The sequence below is a fragment of the Onychomys torridus genome, chromosome 7 (assembly GCF_903995425.1).
Source record: "Onychomys torridus chromosome 7, mOncTor1.1, whole genome shotgun sequence".
Taxonomy (NCBI): domain Eukaryota; kingdom Metazoa; phylum Chordata; class Mammalia; order Rodentia; family Cricetidae; genus Onychomys; species Onychomys torridus.
In genome coordinates, this window is record NC_050449.1 from 39,332,272 (window position 1) to 39,349,395 (window position 17,124).

The following is a 17,124-nucleotide window of genomic DNA, read 5'->3' on the forward strand; positions in this document are numbered from 1 at the left end:
GTATCTAAACAATGTTATTCTTCTAAATAAACCGATTTAATCTTTTTGTTGTAGTTTGAATGTAATTGCCCCTGTAATCTCATAGGGAATAGCACTATTAGGAGATATGACTTAGTTGGAGTGGGTATGGCCTTATTGGAGGAGTGAGTCACTGCAGGGGCAGGCTTTGAGGTTTCCTGTGCTCAGGATACCACCCAGTATCTCAGTCCATTTCCTGATGCCTGCAAGATGTAGAACTCTCAGCTAACTCTCCAGCACCATGTCTGCCTGCATGCCACCATGCTCCCCACCATGATAATGGACTGAACATCTGAAACCGTAAGTGAGTCACCCCAATTAAATGTTTTCCTTTTAAGAGTTTCTGTGGTCATGGTGTCTCTTCACAGCAATAGAAACCCTAACTAAGAAACCTGCAAAACAATTTTTCCAACATGTTACTTATGTTAACATATAAGTTTTGTGTTATCTTAAAATAAATCAGCACGTAAATATATTTTTGCCTTAATTTCTGGCTCAGTAAATACTGATAAACAAAACAGATACAAAAATGTTAGAGTCCTTGTTAACTATTAATACATAAGGGTCCAGGACACAGTGAATTTGAGACAAATCAACAAGACTATAATTCAAGCAAGTGGTTAGGAGGGCAGAAAGATGGTAAGTTCCAGGCTAGCCAGAACTACATATGGAGGGTCTACCTCAAACAAACAAAGAAACCTGAATCTTCAAGATCACAAGCAGTAATACTGTTATCATTAATTACTTGTAGCTGTTCAATCAACAGGAAGAAAAGGCAGTCAGTCAAAGGTACATAAAGAGTGTAGAGTCTGGCCGGGCGTTGGTGGCACACACCTGTAATCCCAGCACTCGGGAGGCAGAGGCAAATGGATCTCTGTGAGTTTGAGGCCAGCCTGGTCTACAAAGCAAGTTCCAGGACAGCCTCTGTCTTGAAAAACAAACAAACAAAAAAAGAGTGTAGAGTCCAAAGCCAAAGGAAATTTGTCACAGGGCCTAGACAGAATAAAGACTTATTTCTGCTCTTTAAGATACCCTGTGATGAGTTGCTACATGTCCATGTCTGTACCTCATCTTCCCCAAATCAGCTGTGAAAACCTTGGCAGAGTCAATGCTACCCCATAGGTGGGGTGCTAGCTGATATGATCACTGGCAACACAAAAGACAATGTTTGGCCCTGAATAGATTCTACATAACTGTTTGAGAATGATCACTGTGACCTACCTCCTAACCATTCATCAGATTCTCAACACAAACAGCCACCCCCCAGACCCTCTCCTTAATAGTCTTGTGAATACAGAGGTGCCACAGTTAAGTTCCCTCACTTCGGAATATGAATCAGTAAGTGAGCTTGCTACCTATTTTTGACATAGCATCTTACCTATTTACAACAGCCAAGTATTTTCTCAATAAATAAAATAATAAATAAAACGACTGGCAACAGCATTTAAATAACATTATCATAGAATTCATAATTGTGAATTTTCAAGCATGTGATATCAAGCAACTTGGAAAACTGAGAGTTCAACCAAATTTAGAGGCCATCCTGCTCTTGTTACAATATTAAGAAGAGGACACGATCACCAGGTAGTTCTCTCATAAATGGCATAGAGTGCGCCACTTGTGGTGATGAATAACACAACCATTTAAAACATTCCCATAACCCGAGTTTCTAAAGAAAAAATGACCCTCAAGACATAAAGCAAATGAAGTAAGTTTTAGAATAACATATAAATCTTGATCCTGGGGCTGTGGAGATGCTCATAGCAAAATACTTGCTATATGTGCAGAACAACCTGAGTTCGGATCCCTAGATACCTAAAATTGGGCATGCAATACTTCTGTGTAGTAATTCCAGAACATACGGACAGACACAAAGACACACAGGTTATAAAGTATTAATAAAAATTATGATCATACTTGGAACAGGGCTAGTTAACAGTGTGGCTTCTCTTTTGAGAAGAAGACTGAGCCCAGGATGAGACCACTTTGCTATATCCTCAGCACTTAATTATCATTTCAGAGCAGTACCGAGTCTCTGAACTTCTTTATTTCGTGTACTGTAGGGTACTGAGAACATGAAGTCACTGGAGATGGGTTTCTTTCTCAAATGAAAACAATGTCCTTGCCCTGAAGCACAAATACACATGCACCTGGATCCATTTCCGGCAGCAGCACTTACCTTCTGCCCTTCTCACAGAGCTTCTCAATTTCAGCTTTCAGGTCCTGCTCCTTCTGCAAGAACTCCTTCTTTTCTTTCTCTATCTTCTTCTTGGTTTCTTCCCGCTTTATGGTCACATCCTGAATCGCCTTTAGTATCTCCTAAATCCCACACAATGACAATCACACAAATAAAGAAGGAAATTTTATTTTGGGGGGTTTTAGGTTTCCAATTGTTTGTTTTAATCTGAAAGTTTATTTTCTGTGTGTGTGGTGTTAAGAGTTCTAAACAAGAGCTTTGTACATGACAGGCAAGCACTCTATCACTGAGCTACACACCCAGCCAGCCCTGATAGGTTGTTTTGTTTTGGTTTGGTTTTTGAGATATGGTCTTACATAACCCAGACTGGGCATATACTCAACACACAGACGAGGCTGGCCTTGAACTCTTGATCCCCTTGTATCCACTTCCACTTATTTGGATTACAAACACGCACCACCTTGCTCAGTGTTTTTGTTACTGTTTTTTTCCATTTTCTGAGCAGGGTTTCTCTGTGTAGTTTTGGTGCCTGTCCTGGATCTCACTCTGTAGACCAGGCTGGCCTCAAACTCACAGAGATAGAGATCTGCCTGCATCTGCCTCCCGAGTGCTAGGATTAAAGGCATGCGCCGCCGCCACCGCCACCACCTCACCCCCCTCACACCCCCCACCCCCCCCCCCCCCCACCCCCGGCATGTTTTTGGTTTTTTGAAACATGGTTCTATCCTGTATCCTTGACTAGCCTTGCCTTCCTGTGTAGCAGCCCAGGCTGGCCTCAAACTTGCTGCAATCCTCCTTTCTCAGCTTCCTTGCAGCGTATGTTGTTGATCCATTACTCTCACCCTGATGGTTTACTTCAATGATTATAAATTCATATGCTGACTTATTGGAATCAAGCAGAACTGAACGAATCAATTTCATAAATTTCTGATGTGAAAGCCAAGCCTCTACAAGGAAGTTATATGAACATAGACTTCAACTCAATAGGATAGTTCTAAGAATCACTGAAAAATGGAATGTCGGGGCTGGAGAGATGGCTCAGCAGTTAAGAGCTCTGGCTGTTCTTCCAGAGGACCCAGGTTCGATACCCAGCACCCACATGGTGGCTCACAGCTGTCTGTAACTTCAATTCCAAGAGATCTGATGCCCTCTTCTGGCCTCCCAGGGCACTCGATACAAGTGGTACACAAAGGCAAAACACTCATATGCATAAAATAAAATCAATTTTTAAAAATAGAATATGAGACTGGGGAGACCTCAGTCAGTAAAGAACTTGCCATATAAACACAATGATGAGTTCAATTCCTAGAACCCATATAAAATAATGAGGTGTGGTAGCATGTCCTTGCTTCCCATCTCCAGAAAGGAAGAAACAAGAGCATCCTGGAGCTTCTGGAGAGATAGCCTAGTTCTAGATCCAAATGAGAGATTCTGTCTCAAAACACAAAGTGGACAGAGTCTAAGGAATGATACCTCAAGACTGACCTCTGGCCTACACACACATATACATGTATCTGCATGTACACTTGCTTGTGTATACATGAACACACACAATTTTATTTTATTTTTGGTTTTATGAGACAGAGTTTCTCTGTGTAGCTTTGGAGCCTGTCGTAGAATTCACTCTGTAGACCAGGCTGGCCTTGAACTCATACAGACCCATCTGCCTCTGCCTCTGCCTCCTGAGTGCTGGGATTAAAGGTATGCACCACTACTGCCCAGCACCAATGTATTTTTAAAGGAATGTACTGTGTAGCAAAGCTCAAAGACTGAACAAACATCTATTGAGGGTGCTGAGACAGGCATTTTTGCTTCAGGTGGGAGTTTGCTACATCCAACAAATATGCTCTTGATTTATTATAGTTCTGTTTTACTGTAAGTGGAATTTTTTGTGTGTTTGCTGTGCTGGATAGTTTTATGTCAACTTGACACAAGGCAAAGTCATCCAAGAGGAAGAAACTTCAGTTAAGAAAATGCCTCCATAAGACTGGGTTGTAGACAAGCCGGTAATGCATTTTCACAAATAGTGATTGATAGGGAAGGGCCCAGACAATTATGGTGGTGCTATCCCTGGGCTGGTGGTCCTGGGTTCTATAAGAAAGCAGACTGATGTGGAGTAAGCCAGTAAGCAGCTTTCCTCCATGGTTTCTGCAGCAGCTCTTTCCTCCAAGTTCCTGCCCTGTTTGAGTTCCTGTCCTGACATCCTTTGATGATAAACAGTGACTAGAAGTGTAAGCCAGATAAACCCTTTCCTCCCCAACTTTGCTTTTTGGTCATGGTGTTTCATCACAGCAATAGTAACCTTAACCAAGACATTTGCTATCTTACTATGTAACAACAGGAACAAATACATATATGTTTTCATACATTTATAAGAAGTCAAACAATACAAAGGTCGTCACCTATGATAATTATTCTGTTTCACACAACTCTGCCCATAACAGTAATCAATGTATTAAGTGCTTTGTGTTGTTCTCACATTTTGCTCATTTATGTTTGGGTGGTCCTGGAGAGCCAGCTCAGGGCCTCACACAAAGCACCACATACTACTCCTAAACTATATTGTTGGCCCATTTTTCCATTTCTAGTGAGGCCATTTTGTATGTGTGTGTGTGAGGCCATTTTACATTCATTTTGCATCTTGCTTTTTTCCACTTGGGTTAACTACACTATGTCAATAGCTACAGATATAACTAAATCATATGGACATTTCCAGGCTATTTAACCATTCTGTTAAAAGTTTATCAGGTTGATTGAAACTTTTTTGAAACTATTTTTCCAACCTAATCTAATGGGGGGCAGGGGACACAGTAGGTGGTTGAGATAGCCTGTAGTCCAGGCTGGCCTCAAACTCATTATGTAGCTGAAAATGACCTTGAACTCCTGATCCTTCTGCCTCTGTATCAAAGAGTTAGATTACAGGAATGTGTCACTTAAGTTTTTAAGCAATACCAAAATAAACATTCTCTATGTCCAAAACATTCATACACAAAAGCTTACATCTGTAGAATGAACTCCCAATAAGACTGCTTGGTCAACTTACTTATTATGTATTTACAGTTTTAACTGATAGGTCTTCTGTAGTGGTTTGAACGAAAATAGCCCCCAAAAGGAGTAGTACTATTAGGAGGCATGGCCTTGATACAGCAGTAGCTGTGGTTTTGTTAGAGGAAGTGTGTCACTGTAGGGCAGGCTTTTAGGTGTGACACTTAATCAACTTCCTGCTGCCTGTAAGATGTAGGACTCTTAGATGATCCAGCAACATGTCTGTCTGTACACTGCCATGCTCTTCACCACAATGATAACGGGCTGAACCTCTGAAACTGTCACCATGGTCATGGTGTCTCTTCACAGCAATGGAAACCCTAAGACTTCTTCCTAAGTTTCCAAAAGGAGCACCACAGCCCACGGCCCTCACTTCACCTCAGCCTTGACAATGCTGTTTTGACTACTTAACTAGATCTTTCTATTGTACTTGAGGTTTTCACTTACTAATTTGTTTTTCCAGTTTTCAGATGTAGATTTAACCTAAATGAAACCACATTTTTGCATGAGATAGATTTAAGTTAAGTGTTTACTAGTCAATAATGTCAACAAAATATATTAAATAAATAACGTTTTCCTCTCTGTACTAAAATAGAAGGGTCTGGAGAAGATGTCCTCAATGCTTCTTTTATACTTGAATGTTTTGGGGAGATTAAAAAAAAATTATGGTCAGGAGGTGGTGGTGACGCCTTTAATCCCAGCACTCGGGAGGCAGAGCCAGGCAGATCTCTGAGTTTGAGGCCAGCCTGGTCTACAGGGTGAGTTCCAGCACAGTCAGGGCTACACAGAGAAAATATGTCTCAAAAAACTAAAACAAGCAAAAAAAATTATGGGTATATGTGTCTGTGCACATGTGAGTACAAGTGTCCACAGAGTCCAAAAAAGGGTGCTGTTTCCCCTGAAGATAATTATAGGCAGTTAGAGTTATAGGTGGTTGTGAGCTACCTGACATGGGCGCTGGAAACCAAACACAGGTCCTCTCAAGAACAGCAAGCACTTTTAACTGCTAAGACATTCCTCCAGCCCGAGTTCTTTTAAAATTTGAGAAGCATGCTATGGTGGTCTAAATATAATCCCAATATGTGGAGAGGCAAACAGATCTTTTTTTTTTTTTTTTTTCCTGAGACAGGGTTTCTCTGTGTAGCCTTGGCTGTCCTGGAACTCACCATGTAGCCCAGGCTGGCCTCGAACTCACAGAGATCCACCTGCCTCTGCCTCCCGAGTGCTGGGATTACATGTGTGTACCACCATTGCCCAGCACAAAAAGCAAGCCTGGGCTACACAGAGATCGTGGTTTCAAAAACAAACCAAACCCAAGAAATACTGATTTTCTTTCTGTTGACTCCAAAACATATTTAGAGTTTGAACACAGACTGTTACTTTACTCATTAGCGCGCGCTCTCTCGCTCGCTCTCGCTCTCTCTCTCTCTCTCTCTCTCTCTCTCTCTCTCTCTGTGTGTGTGAGTGTGTGTGTGTGTGTGTGTGTGTGTGTGTGTGTGTGTGAAACACATATACATACTTTTTTTTTGAGGGGCTGGATTTTTTTGACATACTGTCTCACCACATACGCACAGCTAGACTAAAGCTTGCTATATAGACCAGGCTGCCCTCAAACTCACAGATCTCTACCTGTGTCTGCCTTCAGAGTGCTGGGATTAAAAGCACAGGCCATCACTCATGGCCATAAATATGTAATTTTAAATCTAGTTTCTGCATATAAGAGAAGACACACAATAATGATCTGAATTGCAATTCCTTTTCCTTCCTTTCTTTTTCTCTTGTGATCCTGGGAATTGCACCTGCGTTGCTGAGTAGGCTAGGCAAGCTCTCTACCACTGAGGTCCATCCCCCTAATGTCAGCATCTGCAGACTACCTGGTGATTCTTCATTTCTTCTTCTCTCCTTTGCTGAAGCTGCTTTAATTGCACTTGAAGCTGATTTTCCACCTGCCTCTGCTTGTCCAGGACTTCTTGGTAACGCTCCTTCAACAGGGTTCTCTCTGTCATCATTTTGTCCTATTAAGAACAACAACAGAGGTTTCATTCACCAGGGTTTTTGTTTTTGTTTTTGTTTGAGAAAGGGTCTTATAGCTCAGGCTAGCCTCCATTTTGTTATGTTGCTGAAGGATGTTCTTGAACTTCTGACCCTCTCCTATGTGTTGCATTTACAGGTATGCATCACCACATCTAGTTGATGCTGTACTAGGGACCGAACCCAAGGGCTTCCTACATCAGGGCAAGTACTCTATCTATCAACAGAACTGTTTCCCCATCTGTATCTGGGATGCGACTGACCACACTGTCCAATACAATAGCTAATAACTGTGTATTGGCTGTATGTGGCTAGGTAACCCAGTTCATCAAATATGATAAAACAGAAACACCCAGGACCTCAGGAGCCTAGACACAGTTCACGGACTCCAGAGCTGCCTGTGACTAGTGGCTACCATACCACATAGTACAGACTGAGAACATCTGCATCACTGCAGATGTACCATCATTCAACACCGTGCTGAAGCAGGGTTAGCAGCTCATGGCATGTGGGCCAAATCCACTCTGCTTCCATCAATAACAGTTTAATTGGAATGTACATGCCCACTGCCTTACAGGTTGCTTCCCTTCTAACAGCAGAATGGAATGGTTGTAACAAAGTCCATAGAGCCTACAGAATATAAAATATGTCCTGTATTATGACCCTTTAAAAAAAAAAAAAAAAAAAAGCTTGCCAATCTTTGCTATAGGAGAGAGAAGGTAAGAAAGTGAAAGTCCAAAGCCATATACCCACTTAAAACGAATCCAGGATAGAAAGTCATGACAGCCATCGGCACTGAAGCTGACAGACCCACTAGGAGATCTAGGAAAGCGGGTACTCAGAGCAACTCAGCAAGCTCCCACAACAGCCAGAGATCAGAAGTCCACTCTGGTCAGATGTGGTGGCTTATGCCTATTATCTTGGCACATGACAGTCTAAGACAAGTTTGCTGAGAGTTTGAGGCCAACCTGAACTACAGCTTGTTTAAGTCAATAGAAAATAAAATAAATAATACAAAATAGGTGGGCAGGAGCTGTAGCAATGACTCAGTAATTGAGAGAATGAACTGCTCTTCCAGAAGATCTGAGTACAGTTCCCAGCACCCAAATCAGACAGCTCACATTTGTGTGTAACTCCAACTCTAGGGGATCTAACACTATCTTCTAGTCTCCAAGAACACTGCACACAAAGACACACACACACAATTAAAAATAAAATTGAAGTCCCCCCCCCCAAAAAAAAAGAACAAGTAAAGGATGCAACTTTAGTCACAAAACACCAGGGATAGTTCAAAAGGTCTTTTTGGGAAAAAAATTTTTTTCCCATTTTATTTACTTACTATCATTGTGTGTGTATAGGTGTAGGATATGTGTGTGTAAATAGTACACATGTGTTATAGCATGTATGTGGAAGCCAGAGGACAACTTTGTGGAGCTAGTTCTCTTTCCAGCTTTTAAAAGATTTTTTTTAAGATTTATTTTATGTGTATTTTTGCCTGCACGTATATATGTGCACTGTGTGTGTGCCTGGTGCTTAAAGAGACCAGAAGAGGTCATTAGAACTAGAATTAATAATTGTGAGCCATCATATGGGTCCTGGGAACCAAATTCAGGTCCTCTGCAAGAGTAATAATTTTTATTTTTAGGCGCGCACGCATGTGTTCATTTGTTTAGTGCAAATGCCTAAGGAGGCTACATGCTAGATCCCTTGGAAGTGAGTTACAGACAACTATGAACCATCTAATGTGGGTGCTGGGAACCAAAGACACTTTCTTCTAAAGACTGTCTTTCCAATCTGCCCTGCTTCCATTATTACATGAGCTCTGGGGATAGAACTCTGGTCATCAGGCTTGAATGGCAAGCACCTTGACCCACTAAGCCATCTCATTAGCCCAAGGGGACTATTTTAACAGATAAACATCTCTTACCTAAAATTCTATTATTTGGGGATTTTGTTTTGTTTTTTCTTGTGATATGGTCTTTGCAACCAAGCTGGTCTTGAACTCAAAATGCCTCCAAGGCTGGCCTTAAACGCCTGATCCTTCTATTTCAGCTTCTCAAGTGTCTGTCTAAAGTTTGTTGCCACCCTTGCTCAGTAATCATGCTTTTTTTTTTTTTTAACCAAAACTTAACAAACAATTAACTGCCAAAGCAAGATCCTGTCTTAAAAAAACAAATGTGGGTTAGGGATGTAATTCAGTTTGTGAAATGCTTGTCTGGCATTCACTAAGCCTGGAGCTAAACCCCCACTACTGAAGAAAACCAGGCATGGTGGTGGCATATGGATATCCCTGGCACTCAGAAGGGAGAGGTAGGAAGACAGTTTGAGGCCAGCCTCCACTAAAGAGTCAGTTCAAGGCCAGCCCAGGTAAAATGAAACCCTTCCTCCAAAATAAAAACAAATAAAACTCCTCACACCAGTCTGGTGGTACCCACCTGTAACCTCAGCACTTGGAAGGCTGAGTGGGAGGATTACAGTTTCAAGGCCAGCCTGAGCTACACAGTGAGACCTCATGTAAAAAAACAACAAAACAAACCACTATCAAGGGACAAAAATGGAAAATACATATGAAAAAGAATTGATAGAGTGACAGAAAGCAAGGAGATCTCTTCGAGTTTAAGGCCAGCCCAATCTACGTATCAAGTTCCAGGCTAGCCAGAGTGAGACCCTATGTACTGGCTGGTTTTGTGTGTCAACTTGACACAAGCTAGTCATCAGAGAGGAAGGGAGTCTCAGCTGAGGAAATGCCTCCATGAGATGCAGCTGTAAGGCATTTTCTCAATTAGTGATCAATGGAGGAGGGCCCAGCCCATAGTGAATGGTGCCACCCCTGGACTGGTGGTCCTGGGTTCTTTAAGAAAGCAGGCCAGCTAGGCGGTGGTGGCGCACGCCTTTAATCCCAGCACTCGGAAGGCAGAGGTAGGCAGATATCTGTGAGTTCAAGGCCAGCCTGGTCTACAAAGAGAGTTCCAGGAGAGCCAGGGCTACACAGAAAAACTGTCTTGAAAAACAAAAAACCACCACCACCACCAACAACAACAACAAGAAACCGAAATAATAGAAAAAGCAAAAGCAGAACAAAACAAAACTTCATGGCTCTTTGAAAAAACAAAGGCAGGAACATTAGGAGCTAAAGGTCATACACACACACACACACACACACACAGGCACGCACGCACGCACGCACGCACGCGCCCCGCGCGCCCATATTGTGAATTCAAGGTCGGCCCTAGGCTATGAGACCCTGTTTCAAACAAAACAGAAGCCACACGGGGAAGCTCACTCCAATAATTCCAGCAATCCCATGAAGAAGTGCCATGAGTTCAAGGCTGGCCTGGCTCCAGAACAAGACCCTTTGTCAAGACACAGAAAGTGATGGGCACAATAGTGCAAACTTCTAATCCCAGTATTCAGGAGGCAACACTGAAAGTCTGAGGCCACCCAGGGCTACAACAATGACACCCTACCTCAAAAAATAAAACTAAAGGCCCTTTTAAACCACACAGAGAGAGTAGTAAATAGAAAAGAAGTCCCATCACTAAACCCAAACAAGAAATGTGACAAGAACTGCAGAGGTCCTGTCCTCCCTCAGAGCAGGCCAGGCGGCATAAGACATACTGCTAAAATGTAACAGGTTGGGTGAGGCAGTCCACTCCCACTGTCAGGGGCTGTATAAAGATGGGCATTCATTTCCCCAACCATCTACATCCTGTCTTCCAATGGCTTTATGTGACAATGACATTTTAAGTGTGCACTTACCAGATTCTTTTCAATATCTTGATCTGTGTTTACCTCTGAATCTGCTGTCTTAAAGTCAGTCTACAAAAAAACAAAACAAAACATAAAACAAACAAACATTACACTCAAGACTTTAAGTCACTTTAACACAAGCAGAATTATTCTAGACCTTCGCTTAGAAACCAGCAACAAAGGGCAAAGCAGCAACGTAGTTCTGGCAAACAGCACCACCATCTAACGCAATCTTCATTTACCCCACAAGGTAGTCTAACATCTGCCTAAGAGGAAGGCACAAATCTAAGAGAGTAACTGCCTCCTGCAATCTCTTGGGCCCACATTTCTTCCCACAACATAGCACACCAGCACCAGAAGGCAGGAATCATTGGACTTCCTGATATAGACCGGACAATTAGCAAGGACTCCTAATGTAAAGACAGAGTATGATTGCCAGCCAAGAGGTGGTGCCACACACCTTTCATCCCAGCACTTGGGAGGCTGAGGCAGGTAGATCTCTGTGAGTTTGAGGCCAGCCTGGTCTACAGAGAATTCTAGGACAGCCAGGGTTACACAGAGAAACCCTGTCTCGGGGCAAAAAAAGAAAGTATGAATGCTAAAGACCTATATCAATCAAGTTTTCGTCCAAAGAGATTATACCAAGGTCTTAATAGTTCCTACGTGGTATGCAATTAGACACCGGCCTTCTTGTTCCTGGAACAGCAGGAGAAAGCCATTGCACAGCACTATATGCAAACAGTATGATGACCGCTGGCAAAAAATGGCAGTGCAATTCTCCACCACATCAGGAAATGGCTCCTACCCTCACCTCCCCCAACTGCATTTTAGTAGCAAAACTTGATACTTGACCTGTACAGCAATGTTCTGAGAAAGCTTCAGGGAAGAGCTATCCTGATCATCATCCTGATCCACTCTGACTCCTTCAACCCCATTTGCGGGAGGCACTACAGGTCGGAAATCCAAGCCTGTGTCCCCGCTACCTTCCTGTAGGATGGAGGCTGGTGGGGCTTTCTCTTCAGAGCAATTCCTGGAGGCAAGTTGTTTTGAGTGGCACCCTGCCTTAAGAGGCCGAGTGACTGGATGGATGCTCTCCCGGAGGCTCGTGTCCCCCTCCTCTCCTGCCGGGCTGGTCAAGTCCTTCAAATCAGACTGAGACCCACTGCCAGAAAGACAAAGGGCTGTGGCTACCAAGTTTTCTCCTAAAACCTCCTGGTGCGCTGCTGAAGTATCACTTGATGAACCAGGACTCTGTTCTGGGTGTTCCAAATGGGCATTTCTGTTCCTCTCCTTGGTTATCATTTGGCTACTTACACTCTGTGGAGACGAGTTCTTCTGTTTCTGGGCAGAGTCTTTGGGGCTATCAAAAAAAAAAAAAAAAATTCTGGGATAAGGTTGTAGCTCAGAGGTATGTCACCTGACTAGCGAGCCTTAGGCCCTGGATTCTGTTCCAAGCACCACAAAAAAAAAAAGGAATTTCTCTGCCGGGCAGTGGTGACACATGCCTGTAATCCCAGCACTCGGGAGGCAGAGGCAGGTGGATCTCTGTGAGTTCAAGGCCAGCCTGGGCTACAGAGTGAGTTCCAGGAAAATCGCTACACAGAGAAACCCTGTCTCAAAAAAACAAAAAACAAAAAACAAAAAACAAAAAAAAAACAAAAAAAAAAAGGAAATTTCTCTCTTTACCCAACATTTGAAAGATTAAATATGATAATTTGTTTTTCAGTGCTTGGGACCAAACCCAGGGCCTTACACATGCTGGACAATGCTCAACCATTGAGTCACATCCCCAACATAGCTACTACTAGACCCTATAAACAAAACTAAATCTTATAAACCCTCCCCATCATCAGAACAAACTAGTTTCTATCCAACAATTTCTACCCCATATACAGGTAGTCCAGCCTGGTGGGTGAGAATTTAAGAAACTTCTAGGGATGGCCTATAGTAAGTACCTAAACACAAGTGAGCCTGAAGATCTAAAAATAAATTCTGAGTGCCAATGATTTTTGTGAATAGGGGGAAAAAACAGTACAATGCTAGTTATAGTAGTTACATGTACTAACTTGGTTGTGAATTTTAATAAATATATTGATTGATTGACTGATTGATTTGAAACAGAATCTGACTGGTCTTGAACTTAAAGATATCTGCCTGCCTCAAGTGCTGGGATTAGAGGTGTGCACCATCACACCTGGCAAAACATTGTTTTTAATTCCAACTTCATGTTCCAAAAAATAATTTTCTGGTCCAATAAGATAGCTCATTGGGTAAGTGTTTGCTGTGCAGGCCCTGATGATCTGAATTTAGTCTCTGTAACACACAGTAGAAGAAGAAACTCCTAAAACACACACACACACACACACACACACACACATCTAAAAAATTAAATTAAAAATAATAATTGTCCTTCAAAACATATCATATAGATCTTTGAACAAAACCACTATTCAGCCAGGTAGTGATGGCACATGCCTTTAATCTCATCACTCAGGAGGCAGATTTGTGATTCAAAGCCAACCTGGTCTACAGAGTGAGTTCCATACTGGAACACAGAAAAACCCTGTCTCGAAAACAAACAACAAACAAAACAAAAAAAACCACTATTTGACTCAACAGTTTGCCAGAGTGGAGTATCACCTGAAGTAGTTGAGAGTACAATTTCATCTTGTTTTGTTTCTTTGAGACAGCATCTTGGTATGTAGTCCTGGCTGGCCTGGGCATGGTACTCACATGTAGTCTAGGCCAGCCTCAGAGCCATGGCAACCATCCTGCACCAGCCTCCAGGTGCTGGAATTCTAGGTATGAGTCACTATACTCGGCTTTGAAAGTGTGATTTTGAATGCACAATTGAGTCAATGGAAATTTCATTACATACAGCAAACAGAAATATATTTAACATCGGGGATGGTAATTTTTGTCATTTGTCATAGACATTTAATGTACTATTTCCCCTTCATCCTTGGGTCTAGGGAGTGAACACAGATGCACAAGCTAGGCACACATTCTTCACTAAGAAAAGCCAGAGCCAATATACTACTTGTTTTTGTTTCTTTGGGTTTTTGTTTTGTTTTGGTTTTTTTGTTTTGTTTTTGTTTTTGAGACAAAGTCTTACTATATAGGCCTGCCTGGCCTGGAACTCATATTTAAATAGACCAGACTGGTCTTGAACTCTTAGAGACCCACCTGCCTCTGCCTCTTGAGTGCTGAGATTAAAGGTGTACACCACCACACCTGGTCAATACAGGACTTTTTCAAGAGATCTGTAAAACATACTTATAGTGCTGTCTAACATTCACAGTTCGTCTTTCACTCAGAAGTGAAAGCCCCTCACATCACGTTAGGGGCCGAGGGATGGCTCAGCAGTTAAGAGCACTGGCTGCTCTTCCAGAGGTTCAATTTCCAGCACCCACATGGCAGCTCACAACTGTCTGTAACTCTAGTTCCAAGAGATCTACCCATGGCAAAACACCAATGCACATAAAATAAAATGAATAAATTAGCTGAGCATGGTGATACATGCCTTTAATCCCAGTGTTCAGGAGGCAGAGGCTGGTGGACCTCTGAGTTCGAGGCCAGCCTGGTCTACAGAAAGAGTTCCAGGACAGCCAGGACTACACCTATCTCAAAAAAACAAAATTAATGTCTCTGCTGTTTGCCCTCTTCCTCCTCCTCCGTACTGTGTGTAATGTCAGCTCACCCTTTAAGCATCCCAAGTGAGCATTGACATAGACTTCAGGTAAAGAACTCTTCCTTCTGAACAACTGACTGACACAGAAATCTTACAAACACACTGAATAATTTTCTTTTAATTTTTGTTTTGTGTTTTGTTTTTTAAGACGGGGTTTCTCTGTGTATGTAGCCCTGGCTGTCCTGGAACTCGCTCTGTAGACCAGGCTGGCCTCAAACTCAAGAGATTCACCTGTCTCTACTTCCTGAGTGCTGTGATTAAAAGCATGCACCACCACAGCCTGGGTAATTTTTATCAGTTTTTTCAGTGGACCAGTAAATTTAAATAGGGTTAATTAATACAGGGATATGGATGAAGGGTTATTTGCAGGAGGGGCAAGGCCACTGAAGAAAATGCCTTTCCCTGCCCCAGCAAATACTCAGTGATTCTTGAGAGCCAACTGTGGAATAGGAGCAGGGAACTTAATTATAAACCTGGGCAGATACATCATCTGGATTTAAATCCAGACTCTACAATTTCCTAGCTGTTTGCCTCTAGACAAGTTACCTTATTTCTAAAATAGAAATAGTATTGTCCACCTAACAGAGATCACTCAATAACCTTTGGCTGCTATTACTAGTAGTAGTAAGACATGGCTGATTTTGAAAATTAATACAAGCAGAAAGATCCAAGTTAATGGTGGGCTAATATAACATTCCCCTATTACTCATTCATTAACAAGCATTTCTTTCTACAGGTATGTGCCATCCTATTGGTTCAAATATCTCTTTTCCAGAACTGATATTTATTGAGTACTCTTTTTTATTTGTTTTTTTTTTTTTTTTTTTTTTTCCCCGAGACAGGGTTTCTCTGTGTAGCATTGTGCCTTTCCTGGATCTTGATCAGTAGACCAGGCTGGCCTTGAACTCACAGAGATCCGCCTGTCTCTGCCTCCCGAGTGCTGGCATTAAAGGCATGTGCCACCACCGCCCGTTGTTGAGTACTCTTATGTCAGAGTTTATGAGTTCAAATCCTGACTCCAGCAGAGTTTTGTACCTTTGGCAAGTCACTAACCTCTCTGGGTCTCAGTCTCCTCACCTGTTATAGGAATATTAACACCTGCCTTCTGGGACTGTATGAGGGTTGAATGTGTTGATGTACATACAGTGTGACCTACTGTATTAGGCCCCAGCTTCTCTAGTCAATTTAGTTCAATATTACACACAACAGTGTATTAGGCATTCTCAGGAGACAAGGTTAGGTAATCACAACTCACACTTGCAAGACTCTGGAGGAGAGAGCTGAGTGTGCTGGCCCACACAATTGGGAGGTAAAGACAAGAAGATTTGACTTGTTTACACAGTGAGTATGAGGTCAGCCTGAGCTATAGGAGACCCTGCCTCAAAAAACAAAGAGTTTTGAGGCCAGTGAAATGACTCAGTGTGTGAAGACATCATCCTACCAAGCCTAAGCTGACTTGGACTCCCCTGGATCCACACAGTGAAAGAAGAGCACTAATTCTGGCAGGTTTTCCTGCTCTTCACGGAAAAACTACGGCATGTCTGTCACACATAAACACTAATTTAAACACCTGGGAGACAGAATCAGATGAACTGAGTTCAAGATCAGCCTGGCCTACACAGCCAGCTCCAGGTCAGCCAGAGCTACATAGTGAGATTCCCCCCACATCACCCCCCAAAAACCTTAATATAAAAAAAAAATTGGGGTGGGGAAAAAAGAACAATACATTTTAATAAGAGGCATAATATACACATTCAGTATTAAAGCAGTAAGATATATTAACAAAGGTATCAAGATGGATAGATAACTCATATAATCTGCGTTTAATGTTTAAATTTTGTACGTATATATCTGTATATATCTTTTATATAACCAAGTATCTTATGAGTGAGTATGAGGGCTAACAACATGGCTCAGCAGGTAAAGGTGCTTTCCACAAAAGCCTGGTAACCTGAGTTTCCTCCCCGAAACCCATAGAATAATAAGAAAAAAACAACTCCACAAAGCTGTCCTCTGGCCTCCAAATGTACACGCACCTCCTTCATCCCTATCATGCGTAATACAGGATAAATGATAATTTTTAAAAACATGAATATGGCCACACATAGTGGTGCATCCCTTTAATCCCAGTACTAAGGAAGCAGAGGCAGGTGGATTTGCTCTGAGTTTGAGGTGAAACTGGTCTATATAGTGAATTCCAGGCCAGCTAGGGCTACAAAGTGAGACCTTGTCTAAAAAAAGAACAAAGAAAATAAGCATGATACACAAGAATGATTAAATGAGCATATAGTCTGTATAGGACAAGTCAAAGAAATATATACATTTATGATGTGTTGATACCTGTTCTAACCCTGCCCAAGTACCAGCTGCTATACCATACAAAGACCAAGCA

The 17,124-nt window shown here is 42.2% G+C and overlaps 1 protein-coding gene across 7 annotated transcripts in view; it reads right to left on the bottom strand.

Moving 5' to 3' along the window:
- Rnf214 (ring finger protein 214) overlaps window positions 1-17,124 on the bottom strand; it is a 38,314-nt gene that overhangs the window by 18,885 nt on the left and 2,305 nt on the right. For 5 of the 7 annotated variants that reach the window (XM_036192789.1, XM_036192788.1, XM_036192790.1 and 2 more), the window contains exons 3-6: window positions 11,894-12,401; window positions 11,051-11,110; window positions 7,135-7,275; window positions 2,198-2,337 (exon numbers count right to left, since the gene is read on the bottom strand). In XM_036192789.1, the coding sequence (XP_036048682.1) occupies window positions 2,198-2,337; window positions 7,135-7,275; window positions 11,051-11,110; window positions 11,894-12,401 (849 nt within the window). The remainder of the gene's footprint in view (window positions 1-2,197; window positions 2,338-7,134; window positions 7,276-11,050; window positions 11,111-11,893; window positions 12,402-17,124) is intronic. The other 2 variants (XM_036192794.1, XM_036192793.1) reach the window with 1 other exon arrangement.